Source organism: Diadema setosum, chromosome 2 (assembly GCF_964275005.1).
Source record: "Diadema setosum chromosome 2, eeDiaSeto1, whole genome shotgun sequence".
Classification (NCBI taxonomy): domain Eukaryota; kingdom Metazoa; phylum Echinodermata; class Echinoidea; order Diadematoida; family Diadematidae; genus Diadema; species Diadema setosum.
Window position 1 is genome coordinate 14,454,372 of NC_092686.1, and position 27,177 is coordinate 14,481,548.

Below are 27,177 nucleotides of genomic sequence, written 5' to 3' on the forward strand. Positions count from 1 at the left end.
ACAGTAGCTCTTTAGATAATCATGTCTAGAGAAAGATTTGGAAAGATTGTGTAAATACCAATGCAACTAAACCTTTATTTACAACATCTTGTACAAGGAAGAGCAAACTATCGTAAAATAAGAGGATAAGCATTGTTTGCTCAAAATGATTGAATAATGAATACCAGCAATCAAATACAGATCTGTATCCAATTGACTCACAATGGCACATAAAATAATGTATTGACACATGCAGCTTTGCCTTGTAAATTGGTACACAAGAGCCACACAAAGTGAGATGGGGTTTGCAATAGGCTCCTTTATTAGCCTCCAGAGGTGTGCTTGCTCAAAGCTTCCAAGACCCCTGATTCTGCAGGAGACTTGAAAAAAAAAATCATCAAAGTCTTCAGCATCATCATAAATCATTTTTCTATAAAATATTAACAGCAGAATATAAAAAAATTCGCTGTTTTGGGAGGCATAGTCCCCATTAACATGCCTGTACAACTTGTATGTATTGTACATGTAAAGTACCGTACAAGTATTTCTGTGGAACCCTCTTTGCTCTTTGGACCCCTCCCCCCCCCCCCCTTTATTTTTATTTTTTTTTATATTGGCATGGCAACCCAAGCTCGTTTATTATTGATTGTATACTCCTCTGTTCCAGACGAACCCCGACTGGTACCATGGTTCAGCCGGTGCCTGATCACATGAACTTCCCTGCTGAGGAGGAAAAGATCATCCAACTATGGAAGGAGCTGGATGCCTTCCAGTCTTGCCTCAGACAATCCAAGGGCAAACCTAGGTGAGCTGTGTATACATACTGCTCATTCACATATTCTGCCAAACTATGTATTTTCTAGTGTTATTGATAGAGTAGAGAAAGAAAAAAAAATCTCTATAGATATATATGTAAATGTTGATTTCACTTTTGAGTTCTTGTTTCAGTTTCAAAGTGGATTTTTCAAATTTTTGCAGACTTAATGAATTTAACCAGTTCCAGCTAAGCTGTTTCCAATGTGAGATAGGCATTAAAACTCAGCAGGGTCTATTTAACTTTCTCAACAAGATGATAATTTTCTCAGCATAGTTACTCAGGATTTAAGCCCTGCTGTAATAGACCTTACCCTGACAATGTCGGGACATGTGGAGAAGAAAATGCCATGCCTCGCGCAATACTGTATACGCCATACGTTTCGTGAGTCTAAATTTTCGCGAATAGGGAATTCCCGACGGTTTCGCGAGTGGTTAAATTCGCGATCATGTAGTCCTGTACTGAACGGGGAATGTACATGCGATCAGAGTCAATATTTTCGCGTGTCTTGAATTTCGCGAATAGCACCCGACTCGCGAAATTCGCGAAAATAAAAACCTCACGAAATATTTGGCGTATTCAGTATATTTGCAAGAGAGAGTGAGGGGTATCTTTTTAACAGACACACATCAAAAACAACCTCTGGGTAGGTTTCCATAAAACCTACCCGTCCATGCACAAAAGGGGTGTTGTTACAATCCATGCACATGATCTGCAAGCGATGTGCTATTCTGTTTGGACCATTGCGCATGCGTGGTGAGTGTATCAAAAGAATGCTACCACAAGAGCGTTTTGACAGAAGGGTTGTTGGGGTAGTGTGCGGATAATTGCCTTTGCTGGCTAGAGTAGATTTTGGCTAAAGTTACTGCAACAACGTCCTAGCAACGTTTCATGCAAATCGTTTTATCAGGCAGGGTAAAAAAAAAAAAAAGATTGCCTGGGCTTTGTTGTCGTTACTGTGGTTTAAAAGGCTTTATTAAAACAGGGCTTTAATGAGTAGAGAGAGCAGTTTGCATTTCACCAATATGTCACACTTCTACAAGCACAGCAAGCCATTGTCGTATTGTATTCCCAACCTCCCAGGTATGCCTTCTACGATGGCCCTCCGTTTGCCACGGGTCTTCCTCACTACGGCCACATCTTGGCTGGCACCATCAAGGACATTGTGACGCGGTATGCCCACCAGAGCGGCTTCCATGTCGAGAGGCGGTTTGGCTGGGATACACACGGCCTGCCAGTGGCAAGTTTTTCTACTCAGTTGTTTGCTTGTTTGTTTGTTTGTTAGTTTGTTTGATTTTTTTTTCTCTCTCTTTATGTGGCTGAAGTCAAATAGCCCAGTTATTTTTGTTGTTGTCTTTACGTATTATTTTGTTATGATAAAGTTCTTTGGGTCATCCTTGAAAAATCCAAAGCAGAAGCCAAGTAGAGGCCAACCACTGGTGGCAAAGTGTTAAATGCTGACATTCAAAATGAGTATACATTGGAGATGTTTCTTCTATTTGAGTATGTGTGCATGTGTGTGTGTGTGTATGTGAGTGGGTTTTTTTTTTTTTTGTGTGTGTGTGTGTGCTGTAGTTTTCTGGGTAGTTGCATCAGAGAAATAGTCACATCAGAGAAATAGTCACATCCACAAGCATTCCATTTCTCTCCTATAAATTTCAGAAGATTAAAGAGCTCATTGTGAGGGCAGAAGTTGTTAAACAAGCACTGAAGTACAGCTTGTCTACAGTAATTGGGGTCTAATAGGGTTTTAACAGGGAATCGAGAACCACTGGGTTGTGTTATGAGTGTGAATAGGTTGGTATGAGTGACTCACAAATGTGAGTGTCTGTTGTAGATTTGAAATGGGATAAGCAATCCCCCCAGCGGTGCATATCTTGCTGGCAGACAGAATTCATGCAAACACGGCAATTCAATACAATGCAAGTCTTGTATGCCTGTGTCTAATAATGTGCAAGGATGCTTGACTTTTTTTAGCTGCATGCTTCAAAGGACTGTCTATTCAATTCAGTCTGATACGCTGCAGGAGGTCCATTCAAATAGGTCTGTGCTTAACTCTAAGGCCGTGAAGCAGACAGTCCCATGTGTATTGGAATGAAAAGCCCAATGCATCAGTAAGATAAGCCATTCCAGTAATCCCACATACTCATTCTCCTGTCTGCTTTTCTCACCATCTCAGGAGTATGAGATTGACAAGAAGCTGGGCATCACTGGCCCAGAGGATGTCCAGAAGATGGGCATTGAGGCGTACAACAACGAGTGCCGCAAGATCATCTCCAGATATGCTGGCGAATGGGAGGTGAGCTCTTGTTCGACGCTGTGCTGTCCATATGACATTGGAATCTTCATGAGTTGATCTTGTCGTATGAACAGCATCCGGCATTAATTATGATTTACATGCGATAAAACAGTTGATATTTATTCATCATGCAAGAGAGAAACTAGACATTCCACAAGATCCAACTTACACACTGGCAAAAGCAGACCTGTTGTTGTGCTTTACAGCTTTTATAACAAAGACAGTGTTGTCCCCCAAAGATTTCTTCTGTTTACAAGAAGAGAAGGTAAAAGTAAAACAGGAAAAGATATGTATATTCGCTATCAGAGAAAAGTATGTATAAAGGAGGGAGATATATTTTTCCAAATTCTTTATACATTAAGTGCACACATAAACATGAACACACACACACACACAATGAAAGCATTCATAATCTCTCCCTCTATCTCTGTATGTGATCATCATACCAATCTTACCCAAAAGTGTGCATCATACGTTCTTCTTTTGACATATTGACAATTATAATCAATGTAATATGCATTGCATATGGAATGACAAGTGAAATTAACTGTCGAAGTTACGTGAAACATTACCCTTGACCCTTGACCCCAAACTCCAATAAATGAATGATCCCTTGTCTGTGATGCCGGCAGGACATCATCACTCGCCTGGGCCGATGGATCGATTTCAAGAAGGACTACAAGACAATGTACCCGTGGTTCATGGAGAGTGTGTGGTGGGTTTTCAAGCAACTCTACGACAAGGGGCTGGTCTACAGGGGATTCAAGGTAATACACTACACACCTTTCCTGCCTTTAGATCCATTGGATTGTTAGACAAATCTCTTCTTCTCTTTAATGTTAGTATATAGTCTGATTGTTCATTTTCCAGTTTATGAGTGATTTTGGCTGAGAAATGCTGTCTTTTCTCTCCAAAGTGACACAGAATTCAAAATATGGGTCCATGAAAATGTGATGCATTGCCTTCGCAGTCTTATGTAATGCATTGATTGGGATGGACACTTCCATCGTTACAGTATCAGATAACATGTTGATATGTGCAGTGATTAACCTCCAACAACCTCTTGTAGGGTACAGTACCTTTTATTCTCATGTTTAACTCGTTTGTGACTACACTCCAATCTGTGCCAAATCTTTTAGTATTAGGGTTGTGAGAATGGCTTTATGTCTGTATGTGTGGGACTAATGCTTTATATGCCACATGTTTCACAAATTGTGACTTGTGAGAAAATTTTGCAAAGTGACTAATTAAAATTGGTGATCATGAACCACAGTGATGCAATGAGAAATCGGTGTTCTCTTTTCTTTTTTTTTGGAGAATGTTCATGATTTCTCACCTTTGAGAACAATACTGATGTGTACAAGAGGCACTGTTTTATTTGTGCAATGTCATTATTTAATTGATATCAGTCAGCTCGCAAATAAAGTTATGAAAATGTAACATACAAGAACAGTGAGGTAAACCATGTATGTAGTATTTTATAACCATTAACTTTTGATATTTTTCACCCTCACAAGGTGATGCCCTATTCCACAGCGTGCAACACCCCACTCTCAAACTTTGAGTCTGGCCAGAACTACAAGGATGTGGTTGATCCTGCAGGTAGGTTGGACCGGGAGAAGACATCTCAGGGCGTTTCCTAGCAACAGAGGATGGCATCTCAACAGACTCATTCAGAAACACTCACGTAATAGGGGATGAAGAATTGGTCATAAAGAAGACGATATTCAGACAGTTGCAAACTGACAATTTGGTCCAGTCATGCTTCTGTCAATTGCCCATCGCCACACATTCATGGATCATGTACTGCATAGTTTTAGGACATGACATTGATTTATAACTGTAGGATATAGGTATGCCATGTTACATAAGATTAAGTGTGATTCTTTTCCTGCCGTAGGATGTGACTGCATTGACTTGTTAAATCATTGTCATCATTTCTAAGTCATAAATGGGTAGTGATATGAAGTATATAGCAAAATAAAAGAACCCAAAGTATTGAGGAGGTCGTATCGAGGAAAAGTAGATGAACTTGACAGGGGAATTACATAACTGCAGTCCTTGAGATATATCTCAATAGATTAATTAGCATTTGTCCAAAGATTGTACTGAGATATGTCCTAATTAAGTAATTAGTATTTGGTTCGTCATAGCAATTTTAACTGAGATGTACCTTAGATTAATCAGCATTTCATTTGTAACAATTTGTACTTAGAAAGAGAACAAAGACTTGAAAATATTTTCATCATCTTGTTCTTCTTTGCTGTCCCATATCAGTCATCATCAACTTCCCCCTGGACGATGAACCAAACGTGAGTATGATCGCCTGGACGACCACTCCTTGGACACTGCCCAGCAACCTGGCGCTGTGCGTCAACCCGGACATGGACTATGTCAAGATCGAGCACAAGAAGGATGGGAAGGTTTACATCATGCTGGAGGCCAGGCTGGGGGCGCTGTTCAAGAAGAACGAAGAGTACAAGGTCCTTGCCAAGTGAGTTTTGTGAAACTTGGTGCAAGGATATAAACCACTCAACACTTTTTTTTTTTTTTTGGGGGGGGGGGGCATCAAACTTTCAAACATGCCATTTTAATTTCTTTCTTATCATGTGAAACTGTGATTTCACTCTGTCAGGATGTACTGTAGACCTGTTGAGAGAATAATGTGATATAGCGGAGGCGTATCAGTCGCCTTCTTGGCATTTCCAGTTTGGTTGCTTGTAATCCTTATGAGTGTTCATACCATCTGAGAGAACAAGTCATCATCTTCAAGGGTAGATGTACTGTAAAAGTGGATATTGTTCTCGCTCGGCCAGGTAACGTGAATGTCGCGTGTTTTTAATTCCACTGAATCAGGACTTTAATCACTGGAACATATGGCATGCAAAAATATTGGCCTGCTTTTACTTTCACGCTAGATTCTGGTTGTGCGATATGCAAAAATTCCACCATGAAAATTTCCACTTTAGACTAATGCATTTTTTTTTTTAATTAGAGAGACTGTCACTCAGGAAAGAACTTGATTTGGATGGAAATGCATTCTGTGTGTGTGTGTGTGTGTGTGTGTGTGTGTGTGTGTGTGTGTGTGTGTGTGTGTGTTTGCTATTAGTATTCTTTAGTTACTCTTTTAAGCAGATTGCCTTGTCTTCCGGTAAATCTGAATTTTCATGACCATGCCCTTGGCCTTCTCCCAAATTTTGTTTCACAGATTGTGAACTGATCTGATCTCCCATTGTGGTTGTGTCATCTGTGATCAGTTTGTCGCAGTTGCAAAATTCTGTCTAAGAAAATAAAAGACAAGAACCCCTCATATCACAACTCTGATACTTCATATTGATTTTCTTTTGTGTGAGTGTGCATTTGTGTTTGTGTGCTGTAATATAGAAAAGTCAAAATTGCTTGTCTTGTTTTTCTCCACAGATTCAAAGGTGCAACACTGAAAGGGAAGAAGTATAAACCACTCTTCCCATACTTTGCCAAGGTGAGACTATAAAGAGAGAGAGAAAAAAAAAAAGCCACAAAACAATGTGAGCCTCAGCTATGGTATCAAAACAAAAGAAGGAAAGGTACATGCTAAGATGGAGATGGATAGTTCTTCAGGATAAAAGGAAAAGAATATTTAAAAAGAGGGATAATGAAAAACCATGGCCTTGAAGAATATACCATCAAAGCATAATGTAATACCAGGTCAGTACAGCTGTGCATTGCTTTAGATGCAGAATAGCCTTGCGCTTGTTGCATTTGTTTCAAGTCTGTTTACCATGCAAATTGTTTTGGGCATGTTTTATGTATTACTGATTAATGCTTTTGTATCATTTACACTGTATTAAGTATCAATCTTATCCATTTTTTATGTTGTGTGTATATATTTCTTTGTATATCAGTTTGAGTTACACAAGTAGACATTACACATCTCGCATCTGATGTTACATTAGAAATCTGTTTCAAACAGCCGACACCAAACCAATGACATGTTTGCACGTCACTTGTTGAGATCGTGACAGCATACCATTTGGTAAGTTTTAATCATTCTGCTTTGATTTGGTTCCAACAGCTGAAAGAGACGGGTGCCTTCAAAGTGACGACTGATGGCTATGTGACAGACGACAGTGGTACTGGGGTCGTCCATCAGGCTGCCTTCTTTGGTCAGGTACGAGTCACAAAATTTGAAATCCAAGTCTGATGAAAATTCAAGGCAAGTCTACGGGACAAGTGCTTTTGAACCAATATTTGAAGTTTGGATAGATTCCAGGGTCCTTCAGCGTGTTGTTTTAATCGAGTGTGTGTGTGTGTGTTGTAGTTCCTCAACAACTGTCATGAAGTCTCTCCAAGCTTTTACAGTGTTTCCTGATTTAGCAACATGAATCACATCAACAGAACCAGTTCATCCAATTTAATTATTCATATCATTGACTTGCAAGAGTGATGAGTGAGTCCTTAAATAAATGATGTTATATTTTGATAGAGATTTTGTGAATATGAAGATATTTTTCAAGAAGAAATATAAAAGTTGTAGAAAAAAACCAGTAAAACACAAAGCTGATTCATAGTCTCATAGCGCACTCATGAAATTGATGGCCTTTGCAAAGGAAACAAGTTGATTTTGAAGCCACAAAGTGAATTCTATTTCATCATGTCATTGACTTGTCTCATGCAATAGTTTGCTTTTTATGTTCTGTGCAAGATCTTTTTTTTTTTTTTTGTTGTTGATGACATCAGGAAATGTAAGGGAATGTTCTGATGACAAAATGCACTCTACAAATCAGTGCATCATGGTTTCTCGCTTTTTTAAAGTTTTTACCTGTGCATTAACCACACAGGATGATTATCGGGTGTGCCTGGAGAATGGAGTCATCACCAAGGAGATGGTGGTGTGTCCGGTGGACGCAAGTGGACGTTTCACTAGTGAGGTCACAGACTTTGCTGGCCAGTATGTGAAGGTAAGTTTGCACATCAGATGTGAAAGCAATGGTTCCTTTTTTTTCCTGCAATTTAATGGTGTTGTGTATTTTTGTAATGAGCTACAGTATAAAACAGACCTTGTAAATTCATTGGAAATGTATATTTAATGATAAATTACCACAGTTATCTATTGAAGAGCTGTCCATGAGATTGCAACTGGCATTAGCACTTGTCATTAGATTAATGAAGATAAAAATATTCAAACAAAGCTAACAAAGCACCAGTTAAGGACATTTCGGGAGTTCACAGTATCAGCTGTCGGTGTCTTATTCAAAGGGTCCTGTGTCTTACGATCATCCGAGGATATTTACTGAAATCATTAATGCTACTCCTTTCTTTTAAAAAACCATCTCTTCCCCCCTGTGCTCCTTCGCAGAGCTTAGACAAGAACATCAAGAAACTAAGGAGGTAAAAGAAACAAAGTTTCTCAGGTAGATTGTAGTAAGCAAATCGCCAGCTACCCATGACATGTAGAAGGAGTTTATAAGTATCAGCCATGACTTTGCATCCTGAGTATCTGTTATAAAGGGGATTCAAATGACCCCCCCCCCCCCTCCCTTCAAGGCTATCAATGAAATTACCACCACCAGCCATTGTCCTTTTCCAACCCTTCCTCCTGAAATGTTCTCTCTCCATAGGATGCGGACAAGAACATCATCAAGAAGCTGAAGAGTATGGGGCGGCTGGTAGATAGCAGCACCTGTAAGCACAGCTACCCCTTCTGCTGGCGCTCCGACACGCCCCTCATCTACAAGGCCGTGCCAAGCTGGTTCGTCCGCGTGGAGCCAATGGTTGAGCGCCTGCTGGCCAACAATCAGATGACCTACTGGTGAGTACATGCATCTCAACTCCATCTATCAACTGCCCATTTCATTGAAATTATGTGGATCCCTCATAAGTTTATTACATAGATTGTATTTTCTTCGAGATATACTCTTCTTGGTAATCCTTTTGTGATAACGAAAAATTAGTGTCTTTCTATTCATGAATAGTTACGGCTTGTCAGATGATTTAGATTAAATGAATGATCAGGTTAACAGTCAAAAGGGGAGATGTAATGGTTTAGATTGTGACAAAATGTTTAGGTGTTATTTTAGCCAGAGCAGGGTGAAAATAGCCTTTATGTGTACAGATATTTCTTTAATTTGCACAGTTGTGTCTTCTATTTCGTTACCTTTTTTCTTGATGCCTTCTAAGTGAGTGCTTGCTAGCACCCTTTCCTCATTTAACACCCTTATCATTATTGCTCTTCTGAAAGATTGTTTGTGATTCTCTGCAAATTTCCTGCGTCAAATAAAGGGTTCCAGAGTTTGTGAAAGAGAAGCGCTTTGCCAACTGGCTGCGTGACGCTCATGACTGGGCGGTGTCCAGGAACCGCTACTGGGGCACCCCGATCCCCCTCTGGGTGAGTGAGGACCTCCAGGAGATTGTCTGTGTGGGCTCCATCCAGGAGCTGAAGGAGCTGTCAGGGACAGAGGTCACTGACCTCCACAGGGAAAGGTGAGGATCTAGATCAAAAGACAAATGATAGTCAAATTCTATTCATGCTATGTTCCATAGCAATTGCCTTAAAGGGATGGTATAGTTTTGGTTGAGATGTTTCCAACTTTTTTTTGTGTATGAGATAATGAGAAACCTCTCATGAAATATGAACAAGCGTACAATGCTTAGAGCAATTCAAAGTTTATTTGACAAAAATTGGTTTTGAAATGGCTGAGATATCCAGAAACAAAGAGATCCTAATAAAAGGTGGGACCCACCATTTTACTACAATCACTTTGTTTTACTTTGTTTTTTGATATCTCAGCCATTTTAGAACCGATTTTCATCGAATAAACTTTGAATACACTTTAGAATTATATGATCTTTCGTATTTCAGAAATGGTTTCTATTTATCTTGCAAAAGGTCTGAATCTCCATCTGGACCAAACCTATGCCATCCCTTTAAAAGGGGAAGTTTCCCCAAATATTCATGCGGATTGAGTGGATGAAACAATATCATTAGTAGAACACATCAGAGAAGTTAAAGGAAAATCTTACAATCTGTTATAATTTTGTTTTAAAGGTTTGGTGCCAGTCTTGCTGGATGAGAAGACTACACTTGTACAACATTCTGTTATGCCACTGTACAGAACAATAGAAAAAAGTGTTCAAAAGAATTCTGCAAAATCTAGTTTTCCTGGTATAATGAGAGAGCAGTTGACATACCTCTTCAGAAAGCAGGGAGAATGATATTACCCTTTAATATTTCAGTGCCAAGTGAAAGGAATGGATACTTTTTGTAAAAAAATGGCATTTTAAGGATTCCTTGTAATATTTGATTTCAATGCCATGATGGTTACAAAAAGAGTTTGATGATTTAGACTCTTACATTGGAGTAGTTACGTGTGCACCTAAGGAATGACCAAATTTTCTCTGCCTCTCTCTCATCCACCCAGTGTTGACAAGCTGACCATCCCATCCAAGAGACCCGGCAAGCCTCCCCTCCGTAGAATCTCAGAGGTCTTTGACTGCTGGTTTGAGAGCGGAAGGTAAGAAAAGTTGCGAATGCTTACCATGAGTACATTGATTGACTTTAAGGAAAAATACCACTCCGTGTTCAATTTAGATGAAATAGAAAAAGTGAAATCCAACAAACAGAATAATGATAGTGTTAACAAAAATCAACCAAAAATGAGAAACTTCAAGCAAGTTTGAAATTTCACCTGTGTATATGAGACAGGGATATTGGTCACAATCTGTAATGAAAATCGGATGAGTTGATGGCGTGTGCATCACAAGTCAACTATTTGGTTATTCACAATACTTCAGTGCATTTCCTCTGTAGAGGACCAGTTATAAGTGATATGTCATTGAACCCATCCCCCTTTTTTGTATTTTATTTGTTTATTTTCTTATCTCTGTGGCAAATGTTAATTTTATTGGCATGATGCAGATATCAAAAGGTGTTACAGATCAATCAGAGATCATAATCAGATCAAAATTGAAAGTTGCGGGTAACACAGGTTCACAGGTTTATTTTGTCATATGTACACTACGTACATAATAGCAGCGAGTCTTTCTATATTAGTTGTTACCAGAATTGTCAATCTTGCATACCTTTAACTACCATGATGTAGATTATCCCTCTCCTTATCTCTTCCTCTCACTTTTCCTTCTTTTTCTCTCCTTCTCTCATCTTCCTATCTATGAACGAATTGAACGCGCATAATACATTTTTTTGAATGATGTTTATGTACATAATATGTGTACGTTATCCATACTGGACGTCCCAGTCAAGCTTTTCATAGCTTATGATGATCCAGACAAAATGTGTAATATGTTTCATGTACAAACTATGTGCATATTTGTGAATAATGTATGTATATGCATTTTGTGAATAAACCAACCAACCAACCAACCAACCAACACCAGATGAATGCTCTTCTCTCCTCCCCACAGCATGCCGTATGCCCAGGTGCACTACCCTTTTGAGAACAAGAAGGAGTTTGAGGACAGCTTTCCCGCCAACTTCATCGCTGAGGGTATTGACCAGACTAGGGGATGGTAAGATACACATCTGGTATATCTGGTATATCTTCCTTTGCCCCATTGTGTAAGCATTGTGGCATAGCACATTGGAGCTATCAAGAACTATTCCTAAATTGAACAACCTCATTCTGGCATAATGAGAAGATGCATTTGCCTGCAAATTTGTTCAAAACATACAGTAGTCAGCCATTCTGGCATGAATGATATCGTTTTTTTGGATGGTTGCACCTCTGTATGATAGATGGGCCACAAGCGAGTAAAGAGTGCTGGCTATATCTTTATGATTGTAGATTATAAGGTCAGGGTTTGTTTGTTTCTTTCTTTCTTTCTTTTTTCTTTTTTCTTTTTTAGTGATCATTTCCCTGTCATTGTATTTGTTTTCTTATTGGCAAGGTATACATGAAATAATTAATTGTCACTGTTGACTAAATTAGGGTCCCAGTGGTTGTGAAAGGCACACATGGGAGCCATGTTGAGGATGAATCCCACAAACTGTACATATGTCAGATTACATTTGTACATTATATCTTTAAGGTTGTTCAGGCAAAAAAAAAAAACAACCCAAAAACAAAGTATTTGAAAGAAAACTGCCTTTAAACATGAGATTACATTACACCAGTGTGTCCTCTAGTCAGGAGAAAAATTAGAATTGCAATGAAATTTGATCAGTGTTGGCTATCTTATTTTTGTGAGGTTTATGAACTACAGAGATTGACGAAAGGAGTGGTTAAGAGTGATGTGCTGTAACAATAGAATGAATGTTGAGAAGCAGAAGGCCGTAGCTCCTCCCTGACTGTGAACAGTAGTAATGCCCAGTAGTTGTCAGAAGAAACAACATGTATGTTTGTTGAACATTTCCATTTCCTTTTACCATCCAACTCATTTGTTTTATTCATTTATCTGTTTCCTTTTGCTGCAGGTTCTACACCCTGATTGTGCTGTCCACGGCTCTCTTTGACAAGCCACCATTCCAGAATCTCATCGTCAACGGGCTGGTCCTGGCCTCGGATGGGACCAAGATGAGCAAGCGCAAGAAGAACTACCCGGATCCCATGAATGTTGTCAATGCTTATGGTGCGGATGCCCTCAGGTGAGGAGAGCCAGTGAAAGGCGTTTTGTAGTTTTTGTAGTGTGTGATATTTTCTTTTCTCGTCTCAGATTTACTGAGAGAGAGAAAAAAAAACCAACCCAAAATGTAATCCAATCCAATCCAATCCAGTCCAGTCCAATCCAATCCAATCCAATCCAATCCAGTCCAGTCCAGTCCAATCCAATCCAATCCAATCCAATCCAATCCAGTCCAGTCCAGTCCAGTCCAGTCCAATCCAATCCAGTCCAGTCCAGTCCAATCCAATCCAATCCAATCCAATCCAGTCCAGTCCAGTCCAGTCCAGTCCAATCCAATCCAATCCAATCCAATCCAATCCAATCCAATCCAATCCAGTCCAGTCCAGTCCAGTCCAGTCCAGTCCAGTCCAGTCCAGTCCAGTCCAGTCCAGTCCAATCCAATCCAATCCAGTCCAGTCCAGTCCAATCCAATCCAATCCAATCCAATCCAATCCAGTCCAATCCAATCCAATCCAATCCAATCCAATCCAATCCAATCCAATCCGATCTAATCCTATTCAATTCAGTGCAAGTCAATCTGAAATGACTAATTTTGGGAGCCAAACTCATATTGTGGGGGCAGTGTGGACACAAGGATTGTACACTGCTTTTACAGTGCAAGGGTTTACAGTTTGAGGCCTGTCATGGCACTTTTATTGTTGAGCATGCCTCTCACCACTCGGGGGTAGAAAAAGGTTACAGGGAGGAAGATGATTGTTATTGTATCTGGATGTACCAGTTTTTGGCCAAAGAATTGGCAGCAGGAATGCTACCCAGGTAGTCAAGTTAGTGTACTGATGGTATAAAGTTGATTCCAGTTATACTAGGGTATTAATGTGCAGTGAAGTACTACAAGCACCAAGACACAGTTCACATCAAGTAAATAGTAGAAATCTGTAATAGGTCTTCATGGTTGTAGAGTTTCACCCTTGGAGTCTGTCCATGCACCAATGACTGAACCTCACTTCAGGTATTGAAATATCCCGTTTTGATTTGTTGTTGACAAATGCAGGTTGTACCTGGTCAACTCCCCCGTGGTGAGGGCAGAGAGTCTTCGCTTCCAAGAGAATGGGGTGCGTGACGTGCTCAAAGACATCTTCCTACCATGGTTCAACGCCTACCGCTTCCTCATGCAGAATGTGGACAGACTACAGAGGGTGAGGAGTGACATAGACAGGGACACCTTTCTCTAAGGGCTTTGAAGCAGTACCATTTGTTTGTATACGGTTTCTAGAGTTTGCTTAGAGAGGGCATTTATTCTTAAAGTTGTGTGTGGAAGGGGAATGGGATAGTTAGTAGGGAATTGGGCATTATAGGTCTTATATCACTTTTGCAAATATTACAGTATTTTGCAAGTTGGAAGAATAATTCCTCCTAAGATCATTTGTGAAATCTTACAGTAACATACCTCAGAGCTGTTAACAAAGAAATGAAAAACTAACCCCATGTCTAATACACTCCCCCTTTATACTGAAAATAACATTTGGAATTTTTTTCCCTTTTTTTTTTTTTTTTTTTTTGAGGGGGCTCAAACAATTTCACTGGAAACTATAGTATTTTTTCTACCTCAATCTTGAAAAAGTTTTCAATTTTATCATTCTGAGAAAAGGCCTGAATTGCCTACCTCTGCATTATACCAACTTAAGAAAATTAATCTAATATTCAGGGTTGCAAAAGGGATACTCAAACTCTAAATCTCTAGCAAGAATTCTTTATAGCAGAGAAAAAAATCAAATTGTGAAATCATGATATCACATTACTACCAAGTACTCTACTGTTTTTTCATTTGTGGGTGTTTCAGGAAGAAAAGGTGTCCTTCCAACACAACGAGAAAACGTTCAAGCCATCAGATAACATCATGGACCGCTGGATCCTTTCCTTCACCCAGTCCCTCACCAAGTATGTCCAGAAAGAGATGGCTGGTGAGTTCTCATTGAGCTCTCTTTGAGTTCATGTCTCATCGTGATATAGTGGAGATTCACCCTCGTGAATGACGTAAGATTAAAACATTTCTTGGATGGGACTTGAACCCATGACCTCCTGAGTGCTAGACAGGCTTCATATCCGCTAGACTTACATAGCTTCCACCCAGTAGCCAATAAATATTCTTTTCCCCTCTCATGTACCAGTTCTATTTATTGCAAGAAGAATGTGTTCTAGAACAAAGTGCTATGTTGCTTTACAACATGAGATGATTTTTAGGTTGCTTCAAGTTTGCAGTACTTTCAAGGCAAATGACGTTTTATTATAGTAGTCTTCTTACTAGCTGGTGAATGTAGTAATACACATGAGGCATTTCTGTCTGTAATGTGATATGCTTAAAGAATGCTTAACATTTGCCATGTGCTAGGCTTTATAATTGTGAATCTGTAAGTCCTGTGAGCAGACAGATCTTAAAGGGATGGTACAGTGTTGGTGGAGATGACAATTGGGCTTTTAACTTTTTGCAAGATACAAAAAAAGTGTACCAAGAAAACACTTACGAAATAGTACAGAGCATACCATTTTAAGAGGAATTCAAAGTTTATTTGATGAAAATCAGGTTTGGAATGACTGAAACATCCAAAAACAAAGTAAAACAAATCTCTCGTAATAAAGGGTGGGTCCCACATTTTATTAGAATCACTCTGTTTTGGATATCTCAACCATTTCAAAACCACCTCATGGAATTACATGCTTCTTTCCTTTCATATTTCACAAGAGGTTTCTCATTATCTCACCGAAAAATGTAAGCAACCTGAAATTAGGTCTCAACCAAAACTATATGATCCCTTTAAAGTGTTAGTTATACATCTTGCTGAGATGGTGCCCTTTGCTGCCTTTTTGTAGCAACTGTGAATTTAATATGCTCTCTTTCTTTTATTTTTTAGATGTTACATGTTCATTGCTACTCTAAATGATTTATAAATGAGTATTGCTACTCTACATGATTTCTGTGACCTCCAATTACTGTATGGAATGATATTAAACTTGCCTCTTGCTGCCTTCTGCCATGCTCAGCCTATCGCCTCTACACTGTGGCACCGCGACTCGTGAAGTTTGTGGACATGCTGACCAACTGGTATGTGCGCTCGAACAGGAAGAGACTCAAGGTGAGATATTCCAGAATGCATCAGTCATCATGGTGAATAAAAAAAAAATGACAAACAAATTTCAGGAAGTGTTTATTGTGGTACTGTTAAAGGGAAAATCTTCACTGGGTGGAAATTAATGTCTATTTTGCCTAACAGAAAACCAGCGTGAAAATAAAAGTGAATTTTTTTTTGCTTGTTCCATGCGATATAATTTCATATCGTTGATTTCAAGGTAAGTATATTGTACGAGTATGACTGCTAAGTATTTTGTAGTTGTCTTCACGTTGACTTGACCTGTAGAATTAGTGAGTTTGATGTCGTTATGCAGACCATTTAACATTTACCATAGTATGTGCTTCCAAAACCTTTGGCCGCCGTGGCAGTGGTGAGCTGTTTGAAGTGCTTGCTCAATTTTTGTAACCAATCATGGAATCTGTCACACCAGCCAAGCACACCAAAAAATTAAATACTCGCATGAAAATTCCCACTCTTACAGTTTGTGTTTTTGCAGAACTTGCTCCACTTCTTAAAGGGGGCATCTCACTGAGCAGCAAATGTTTGTGGATGTAGCAAATTTTAGGTTTCATCAGAGTTCACAATCAGTTGCAATCAAGTTGGTGAGCAGTTGCCGTTAAATTTGCAAACAGTTTTTCTTGTTGCAAAGAGATTTGTTTACAAACTTTGATTGCAACTGTTTGCTAACCCCGATGAAAGTTAAATTCACTAAAATTTGCTATTTTCGCAAACAATCACCGCTCACCCTTCAGTGAGATACCCCTTGATAGCAGTGCAAGAGGAAACAAGGCTTGACTCGTCAAATTTGTCCTCCGCAGGGCGAGGGTGGAGCCAAGGACTGTCAGGACGCCCTCCAGGCGCTCTTCAGTGTCCTCTACTGCATGGTGCGAGTGATGGCGCCCTTCACGCCGTTCCTGACAGAGCACATGTACCAGAACCTGCGGCATTTGGTGGACTCTGACTTGGCCGACGGGCAGGACACAAGGAGTGTGCACTACCTGATGCAGCCCAAGCCAAGGTTTGACCAAAGATGACCTCAATCTCAGCCCATCAACTCCTGGGGAGGGGGGGGGGGGGGGGAGACATGCAGAGATTATCTTATGACCATCAAACTTGCATTGGTGAAATGTGCTGCTGATGTGAGACACTTTTGAAAATTCTGCAACCTGAAGTAAACTATTCTATATAAACAATGGATTGCTCAAATGAAAAATGAAAGATTATTTTACTCTACCATATGAATGAATACAAAGAATATTTATAATGAATTAGACACAGTGCCAAACCACAAAAATTAGGCTTCTTGGTTAAATGTGTTAGCTGACATTGATATGCTTACTTATCTCATCATCTAGCCTCATGTCAAAGTGTGTCGCAGTGACAATGGGCGAGTGTAGCTTTTTTCAGTATTGAGGCAGTTTCCTGTTGTAGAAAGCATTGCTCCGAGTTTGTTTAAGTGACCAACAAAACTTATTTGCAGTCCATTTCTACATCTCATATTTCAATATATGACACTAGATTCTTGTTGAAAATACTCCCACCCAAAAAACAACAGCAAAAGGTATAGATCATCACATCATATAGTACCTTAAACCCAGCATTATTTCTCATAACTGGTTTCTCTTGGCTTGAGACGTATACCTGTACAAACTTTTCATGAGAATCTGTGTATTGCACTCATGTACACATAAGTGAGTGATTTCTGTAAGGAATAAGTTGTATATGAAGAGTTATTCAAATAAGGTCATCAAATAGACAAAAGTGAAATCTTTTTGTTGATACCACACTCGTTACATAGCAAAAAATATTTTTGAAGATATTGGAATCATATATATTATGATTATTTTCTGTGTTTTGCACCAACTTTAATCTCAAATATCTCATATTGATGGAAATGGAGATATCTGTTTTTACATTTTAGATCTTTGTATATACGTACATATATATATTTCATATTGCTTTCTCATTGCAGGGATGACCTGATCGATGGCAAGATTGAGAGTGCCGTTGCCAACATGCAGACAGTCATTGAGCTGGCCCGCGTGCTGCGAGACCGCAACACCATCCCGACCAAGTACCCGCTTAAGGAGGTGGTGGTGGTGAACCCCAGCAAGGAGTGCCTGGATGATATCCGCTCCCTGGAGAAGTACATCATTGAGGTGAGGGTGGCTTTTGTCCTGGAGATCTCGTCCATCTCTAAACAGGGGCTGCACAAATATTACAAAGCTTGGCCCTGTTACATAATAAGAATATGCAATCAAACATAAGCGAGGTATCAGCCAATCAGAATCGAGAGTTCAAAGACTTACGTTTGATTATGTGACGTATGTGTGATATCAACTTTTACGCAATACGGCCCTGGTTTGTGCAATTAAACCAACAAGTATCCCATGATTCAGCCAGGAGAATGTGTCTGCCATTGCAGTAGTGTGGATTTTTATGTAAACGTGCCAATGATTTTTCCTTGTGTGATAATGATAGGAATTAAACACTGTTATAGGGGTTATTTCTTCAAGGCTTATTTGATGTGATTAACTTTTTGAGACTCTTTTTTATTGTGAGAGATTGCAAGCCAGATTTTTGACATTCAAAAGTTGCTCTGTTTCATTTTACCGAAATTTGAGGTTAAATTATATTGTATGGCATCCACAGGAACTCAACGTGAGAAAGGTCACAACCTCTCAGGACAAGGCAAAGTACCGTGTGGAGCTCCACGCCGAGCCCGACCACATGATCCTGGGCAAGCGACTGAAGGGTGACTTCAAGAGGGTGGCGGCGGCCATCCAGAAGCTCTCCGACGCCCAGCTGGAAGGCTTCGTGGCCAAGGGCGAGATCGAGGTCGAAGGTTACACCCTGGGCAAGGACGACCTGCGGCTCAGCTACACCATGGGGCAGTCGCCTACGGAAACTTCTCAGTACCAGGCCCACTCGGATGGAAAGGTGAGGTTTTAGAGCATCCAGCCTCTGATCCCTCGGAGGAATCATTTTTAGCAAGTGAACATTTTGTGGTTGTCCCTGTTAGTGTGACCTCTCACCTGATATACAGAAGCCATATGTTTTGAGGAATTTTAAGTTTGAGTACTTGGTTTGCTCCTAGTATCAAAACATGTTTGCTATCACTTGCAATGCAATGGGCACACTCTTTCATAAACAGTACTGCTTGTATGGGGTTTTTTTTTCAGTTATATTATTATTTTATTTATCTCTTTTTACTGTAGAACATGTTATTTTAGCGGTATAAAGTTTTTGAGAATTGGAGCCGACAGCCTTTTTCACAGCATGAGATTTTCGTAAAGTGTCTCTGGCATTCAGTACATATAGTGTAGACCAGAGCCTTTGCATTTTAATTTCAAGAATCTTGGCTCGCTAAATTCGCGAAATTAAAATGCATGCAAAAATTCCTTGTTTTACAGTATCTCCTTCACACATGAATGCGATGAAATGGATACTTATACGTATGTGCATTTCACTCATTGTTTGTTCTTTTAATTTATTATTCAACAAAGAAAAACCCAGACAATATTTATGTTATATGATTATGATGCAAGAATCTCCAGAAGTAATGCTAAATAGCTGTAGTGCTTATAGCATGTCCAACTTCACTCCAGGACATGAAACCTTGATCCATCTCCAATGATCAGGAATTTCCTTTCTCTACATACAACGACAGCATGATCTATCATTCTCTTTTCTCTCCTATCATTTGGTCATCTCTAGATCCTGGTCCTCCTGGATGTGACTCCAGACCAGTCCATGTTGGATGAGGGGGTGGCTCGCGAGGTCGTCAACCGCATCCAGAAACTGAGGAAAAAGGTATCAGGCGTGAACCATTGTCATCACCTCAAGTCCTTGGGGAAAACTTTGCTTCAGAAATTTCCATTATTCAAACTAAAATTAACTTATTTAGGAGGAAACAGGAACTTCAGTTTTCTGAAATGCTTTGCAGATTTAAGAAGTACAATTATTTCAGCAGTTAAAGATTCAATAACAATTCAGCAAAAAAAAAAAATGAAAGACCAACAATGACCTTGAATGAAAGAAGCTTTGCTCTACCTCATTAAACACTAACAATGAATCTTTAAAATGTTGGTTTAAAAGAAACAAAATAACACCAAACCAAACCACAGAACTGTGTTCTCTTCGACTAGATGGATTTTAAAGCTGTAATGTGTATGGTGCAATGTGTGTGCAGTTTTCTCCTGCTATAGGATCACTAAGTAGGTGCAAAGTTTATAGCGTGTGAGACCCAGGGTAATGTGATCAACTGCTGTAGGATGATATACATAATAAATGACAGCTTTTCAGGGCATTGTTGATGTTATTGCCCCGAAGGTTCTTGACCTCATGTTATGAAACTGACACCCACGATTTCGACCAATCAGAATCGAAGATTCGTCAAATGAGGTACTTAAAAGATGGTCGCGCGGGGTGTCTTAGTCGCCACTGTCCCTGTGAATGACCGCTAGAGTGTAGGCAAAACGGTGCTCCTCGTGGTCTCGGTCCTGTGGCCCCTACTGTAGGTGTTACCAAACCTGTTACCATGTTACTTCAAGAAATAATTAGCTGTTTTTTTCTTTTCTTTTTTAAGGACTCGTGATGGATCCAGTCCATTGTAAAACAAAGTTAGATAGAATCGCATTTGAGGCCTATTTGATATTGATATGCACCCTTTTATCTTTGGGTATTTGCATAATTTATTTGCAAATATTCACACATACTGGTTTGATCTGCTGTCTCTTCTTGTTCAACTCTGTGATAAAAAAAAAAGGGGGGGGGTGCAAGAGTTTACCACAAGTTATCCTTGAATTTTATTCATTACAGGCTCACCTGGTTCCGACAGACGAGATCACCATCTTCTACCAGGTGGACCCGCCCAGCGACCGCCTCACACAGATCATCCCCGCCCACGAGGAGTACATCTTCAGCACCATCAAGCAGCCACTCCTGCCCCTGCCGACGCCCAATGGCACCGAGGAGATTATCAGAGAAACATTTCAGGTGAGTGTGGCTGCTCTCTCGGTATCTGTTTGATAGATTTTTTTTCTTCTTCTTCACTATTGGTTTGTGATCTCTTTCTTCTTTTGTTACATTCATTGTCATTTAGTTGTCCATGTTTGTTTCATGATACATAAAGTTCTCTTTTTATCCATCTACATTGTATCTACATGTATGTACAGATATAGATAGATGGATAGATAAGTAGATAGATAGCTGATAGATAGCTTATAGATACAATGTACATGCATGCATACATACGTGTACATACATACGCACGTACATACTTATACCCACACATGCATATATACATATATTCCTTATGTGTGTAAATACACACACACATACATACATACATACATACATGCATACATACATACATACATACATATATAGAAACAAGAAAAAGTGAGAGACTTTGTAAATCTTTGGATTTACTGAAAGCTTATCACTGTGTATGTTATCTATAATCCTTCTATAACTCTCTTTGTGTGTCTTTCTGTTTCTCTATGTAGACATCTTCAAACCATTTTTTGTTGTGTACAATATAAGCTGTTATTTTCGCGTACAGATATTTTGGCGAATGAGGAGTTCCAGGACATTTTCGGGACATGCTGTTTTCTTGATTTGACACCGAGATTATCGAAAGTGTGCTATTCCCCTAGCATATGGCAACATTTTCACATGTTGTTACATTTGTGGTCCAACAGTGATTCGTGAAATTTGCAAAAATCAAACCCTCGTGAAATTTGCAAAAATCAAACCCTCGTGAAAATAAGTTTCTACAGTATATCATCCTTCCTGTATCTACTCAACAGTTATTAGATCTATCCAGCTTCCTGTAACTGCAAATCCCTCAAGTATGGAGTATGTTTTCTCCTTTCCTGTCCTCATCTTCAGCTCAAGGGTCCCAGTCTGGAACTGGTCATCGTCCGGGGTCATCACGGGTCCTCTGCCTCCTCGGCATCGCAGTCGGCAAAGGTGGTCGCCACGGGCAACGGCCCCACCCCCTTCTGCAAGTTCATCAATGTGGAGTTGTGCGACGCGAAGCCCGCCCTCGGCGCCAGGAGCACGCGCGGGACCGTTCTCCTGGAAAACCCTCCCGGTGATTTCTTGCTGACCGTCGATCAGCTGGTCAACCACGTCAGGGTCATTTTCGGCCTTCATGGGAAGGCCCTCGCTCTCTACCGGTCAAGGAATAAAAGCAACGGTGAGTTTCCCTCTGCTGGTTCTTTTCCTATTGACAGTCGTAAATGGAAGAATCTAGGGCACAAATGATTTTTGTGAATCGATGAGGGATAGATACTAGTAAGATTTCTCAAATGATATATCTTCACACAATTTTTAGCTTCAAACTATTTTGAATTATCTTACATGCTCATCTGAACAATTCTCGTGAATTACTATGGTATCTTGGTTATTGTAAATTCCTGCGATATTCAACACTATCATTGTAATCTTTATCATTACATTTTTTTCTTTTCTTGAGTAGGTATCTACTTAAATGCAGTTACAGAGGATATGGGATAACCACATTACTTGTGCCCTTCGTAACTCATTTGCCAATCTATACACAGAAAAAGTGGAATGATCAGTTCCAAATTCGCAGTTATCCAAAAAAAAACAAAGAAAACAAAGAAAACAAGACCTTTTAAAAGGTGCAAAGTTATCAGTCTGACTTAAATAGTACTGAAATCAAATACTATCTGTAAATCTAACTAGTGAAATGAGAGTTTCAGTATTTCTGATATTTTCTCGTCTTCGTTTGCTTCCATAGAGCTCAACGCCAAGTCAGTGAAGTCTCTGATGTCGCTGAGTGGCAGCACGCTGTATGCCTACGTCAGTTGATGAGGGCAGCAGACATCTTTAGTAGAGAATTTGCAAATCTTTTCTTTTATCTCTATAATCTTCTCTCATCTCTGATTTCTCTCTCTCCTCTCTCTGTCTGTCTCTGTCTAGTGCATAGCTCAATGTAAGTCAGAACGTAAGGTGTATGTGATACGTGTTAGTGTGTGTCTGTGCATCCAAAAAAATTCTACAAGATTTGTCTCCTCTTTGTCGACCTGGAAACCATGGAAATGAAGCATTTGCATTTGCTAGGCGGGATGTACTGTAAAACCAGAAATGTTTGCGTGCATGAAACTTTTGCAAATTTTGCGAGGAGCCAAGATTTGCAAAAGTAAAATGCACACGAACGTTCTTGTCTACACAATGTATTAAATGTCAGTGGCAATTCACGAATGTTTCATACCGCAAAGAAGGCTGTTGGCTCCAATTCATGAAAGTTTCAGGACGCGAATGTTTCTGGTTTTACAGTATGGCCCAGTGCAAGTCTCTTGGGGAGACATTGGTTGGTGGAGTCAACCTTTCTGTGTGCAAATTGTGGCACTGGTAGCTGGTAAATGACCCAGGTTAGAAAAAAACACGATTCCATGTTGGATCCACAACGTATGCCTCTTCTCCTTGGCGTAGATTTGATACAGCCAGTATTATTTTGCGAATGAGGTATTATGCATATGAAGATGGTTTATTGCAGCAGTGTCGGCTTGAGATTCTGTCTGTGTCATTGTGAAGTAAGCACTATCCAGAGAAACCTTGTTGAAAGCGAATAAGAAATTTCTACGATTACATTCAATGTAGATGATGAAAAAAAAAAAAATCCCTGATATGACAAAGTGTAATATCGTAAGAACCCTCATCCAAGTAGATGGAGTAGACAGAAAGTCTCATATAACAACAATGCTGGCGTAAGTACTGATATCAAATTACAGGTATAGAGAGCACTAACATCTAGCAGTGAGAAAGAGAAATGAAAATGAAAAATCCACCACGCACCCACTTAAAGTCATGTCAACCCATGGAAGATGTATTACTCTTGAAACGTACTGTGCTATAGTGCATATGCGTGTTTACGGTAAAATCATATGCGTTGACCTTTGCCAGAAACAATGAAGCATATTCCAGGCGTTAAGTGTGCCATCTGTTTTCACCATTGCTGCTGTATCAGTGAATGCTGAGCATTCTAAATTTGTGTTGTTTGTGCCTGTATGTAGAGTAAGTTTGGTACTGTAAATGTCTTGTGTCTTACAGCAAGATAAACCCACTGCTAACTCCTGTATGCCATACTGCAGGCCACACTGGCATGTAGCAGCTTTCTGTGGCATGGGCTTGTCTGTCCAGAAGATTGGCCTGGTTGCCTTGGTCACAATTTCTCTCATATTTCGCAGAAAATGAGATTTGATTTTTAATGCAGCCAAGTTTGATGACTGCATCTTCCCCATTGTCTGCACTTTAGTAAGCAGGAGAGTCATGGTAGTGCACATGCAGCCTGCTGACATGTATTGTAAGGTACAAAAAAGAAAGAAAAAAGAAATGGGTGTGGTTTCCTGAAATGAGGTACAACCTATGTCTACTTCCATAGGATGAGTGGCAGATTATATACATGTATTCGTCAGTTGGGGCTGCCCCGATCTTTAAAATGTCCGTGTGTTATGACGACAGTGAGAGCACTGGTTTCTCTTGCTGACCGATGGTGTGAGCTTTCTTGCTGCTGCAGTGGAGTTTCCTACTTTCAGTGCAAGGCAAAAGCTTCTGTTACCTTGTGTTTTGATCAAGAACATGATGCCTTTGTGTCCTTGGATACCGTCAAACATATCGAGAGAGTACCCCATCCAAATGACGCAAACCAAACTGAAACTAGACCAAAGTGAAACCGCCCTCCTCGATCCATCCACTACTTGGGGAGGAAAGCCTCACACGCATTGTACTCTCTTTTCCTCTCTCATAGCATGTCTCCCATCAGCTCAACCACAAGGTCATTAGTGATATCACATGACAATAATGATACCTTGGAATTGTTTCAGTGTCACTGGCAGCTTGGTTTCTGATCGACTTTTAGAAAGAATGTGCTACGTTCCCTGTGAAGTGTTGTCGACCGAATGGAGTCAGAATTCAAAAGTGAACCAAACTAAAACTAACTGGTAATGAAGTGTTTTTTCCTCGTGATATCTTCTAATAGGAGATAAAAGCCTTGCTTTCATTTTACTCTCTCTTCCCTGCAAAATGCCTCCCAGAAAGTCATTAGTGATCTCATGTGACGATAGAACCTTACATTGTGTTATGACCAACCATACGAGATGATTTGCTTTAACCCCTGTGAATTGCATTGCAGAACCACAAGTCGAGTATCAACCTCGTTGCCAATGTCAGATTCTACAGTGTGGCATATTAACTGCATATTATACACACAATGATCACAAAATAAGTGCTGTACTTGTTATTCCCATGACAACAACAAAGTAACATATAACAGGGATTTTACTCTATATCAGTGCAGTCTATGCTCTGCCTTTGCGGAAATGCTGACTAACAGTCTGCAAATGTATATGCGGCAAAATAATTTGCTGGTAATACATTGACCCGGTCATCCAAGTATATGTTTATTAGACCAGCGCAGACGAGTATGACTTTTCCCTTCCATTTTTCGCCTTACAAACCACGAGTAGCTGATCATTCGCGTCTTGGGTAATTGATGTAATTATGATATAATTATGGCTTGCCAGAGTTTTTATTCCCAGGATCATGCATCAATTTCAATTTCATAGATAGGAGTGCAGTCTGAATATGCTTCATCTGTGGGTGGCCAGCCACACTGTATATCAATTTACTGAGACCCCCAAATCTTCATTTAGTGAGCAGTAGCTTGATAGGGGGCCCCCATGGGTGGATGGAATACAATATTCACCTGGGTTATGATTGGAGTGTGGGGTATAGGTAGTGGACTGCGTCTGTTTGTCTATATGCTGTGATGCGTGTTTTGGGCATGGGGGGGGTGCGTAGTGAGGCAATTGGCATTACACTCTGTGTAATTCGCGACTGATTAAGTTAAAATGTCAGGGACCATTGTGGACATTTTGACAATTATGGAAATTATGAGATGGATGCACAAGAAGTTCTTGTCATTTGCCACTACCACTTTGAATTTGCACAAATGAGGACACACAGTGGAATGTGTGCTTGTGTAATATGTATAGCAAATTGAGGTCTCAGGCTTTTGTATGATTTTATCACACTTTGGGTGATCCCAGGAAATGAGTTTCTTTCTATTCATCATGAATAGTGTGCATCTGCATTTGAATGTACACTTTCCTTAAAAGTCATATTTGTTAAAGTGTAAACCGAAAGGTCAACATTTGTATAACTCTTCAAAGTTAACAATAACAGCAACAAAAGTTAGATACTGGTATGAATATATTATGTACTACATGTACCAAATTTGTTTTACAGTTCTAGAAATCTTGCTATCATTATATTTTTGTTTCTTTGCTGTAACAGGAAGGTGGTGGATTTTTTTTTTCCAACCGTTATATTTTGTTGAGAATGTATTAGATGGTGTGTTTGCTTTTATTTTGCTTCCGAATAAACAGGAGTTATGTTACGACATAACTGCCAATGGCCTCGTACAGATTTATCGTCAGTTGTACCAGTAGTTTGTTATGTTGTGACCTGTTGTATGAATGTCAATATGATATGATTTGAATTATCTGCTTGCTTCAAGAATATGAAAGAATATGCTGTTCTTCTCCTTCGTCGTCTTATGGCACACTTTGCTGGGTTGGTACCGTATGCTGACTATTGCCGTTGAATGCAATGCACAATACAAGGCAAGAGACTTTCTGGAAAACTCACTCTGAAGCAGAAGTACATGGGCAACCTTGTTATGATGAGCTGCCCAGGACTAGTGAAATTTCCTCATTATATGCGGTATCTTGTGCAATCAGGGATCAACCCCACCCCTGTAAATGCCCAAATCCACTCCCAAAGCATAGCGCCTCAGAAAAAAACAAAACAAAAACAAAAACAAAAACTTAAAAAAAAAGCAAAGAATGGGCGGGGCAAGTACTTAACCGACATGTTATTACTGTCTAGTGTGAGCAGTGACTTTAAAGTGGGATGGACTAAAAAGTGCAGACCATGTGATGTAAACACTATAAAGAGTCAACAGCACATTGAAGTGCAGCATTATGCAGGAGTGATGAGCAGTTGGGTGCAAATGTGATCGTTTGATAGCAACTTGAGTGTGGCCTAACACTTATCCTCCCTTCCTTTGTCTTTCACTCGCTGACAACACGATGTCACCGCTATGGCCACTGCAAAGGAAAGATATAGAAGAATCAGTTATCTTGCCCCCCCCCCCCAAAAAAAAAAAAAAAAAAAAGAAGAAAGATGAACAAATAAACAAACATGCAATTGCCTTGCCTTTGACCCAAATGTTCTTTAGAAGGCAAAAGTAATTCGATGGTACATTTTACTGATGTGGGATCCAGAGAAGATGTGTGTGTGTGTGTGCGTGTGTGTGTGTGTGTGTGTGTGTGTGTGTGTGTGTGTGTGTGTGTGTGTGT

General features: G+C 39.8%; 1 protein-coding gene across 1 annotated transcript; it reads left to right on the top strand.

Annotated features, from left to right (window-relative positions):
- Positions 1-665: 665 nt before the first annotated feature.
- LOC140246172 (isoleucine--tRNA ligase, cytoplasmic-like) lies at positions 666-26,238 on the top strand. Its single transcript, XM_072325611.1, has 24 exons — positions 666-784; positions 1,877-2,033; positions 2,973-3,092; positions 3,725-3,859; positions 4,610-4,694; positions 5,370-5,586; positions 6,513-6,573; positions 7,147-7,242; positions 7,913-8,032; positions 8,693-8,883; positions 9,354-9,554; positions 10,493-10,585; positions 11,496-11,600; positions 12,505-12,675; positions 13,705-13,849; positions 14,494-14,614; positions 15,693-15,784; positions 16,600-16,799; positions 17,754-17,940; positions 18,434-18,721; positions 19,499-19,594; positions 20,603-20,779; positions 21,677-21,986; positions 22,554-26,238. The coding sequence occupies exons 1-24, from the start codon at positions 666-668 to the stop codon at positions 22,622-22,624; spliced, it is 3,558 nt and encodes a 1,185-aa protein (XP_072181712.1). The 3' UTR covers positions 22,625-26,238.
- Positions 26,239-27,177: the final 939 nt, after the last annotated feature.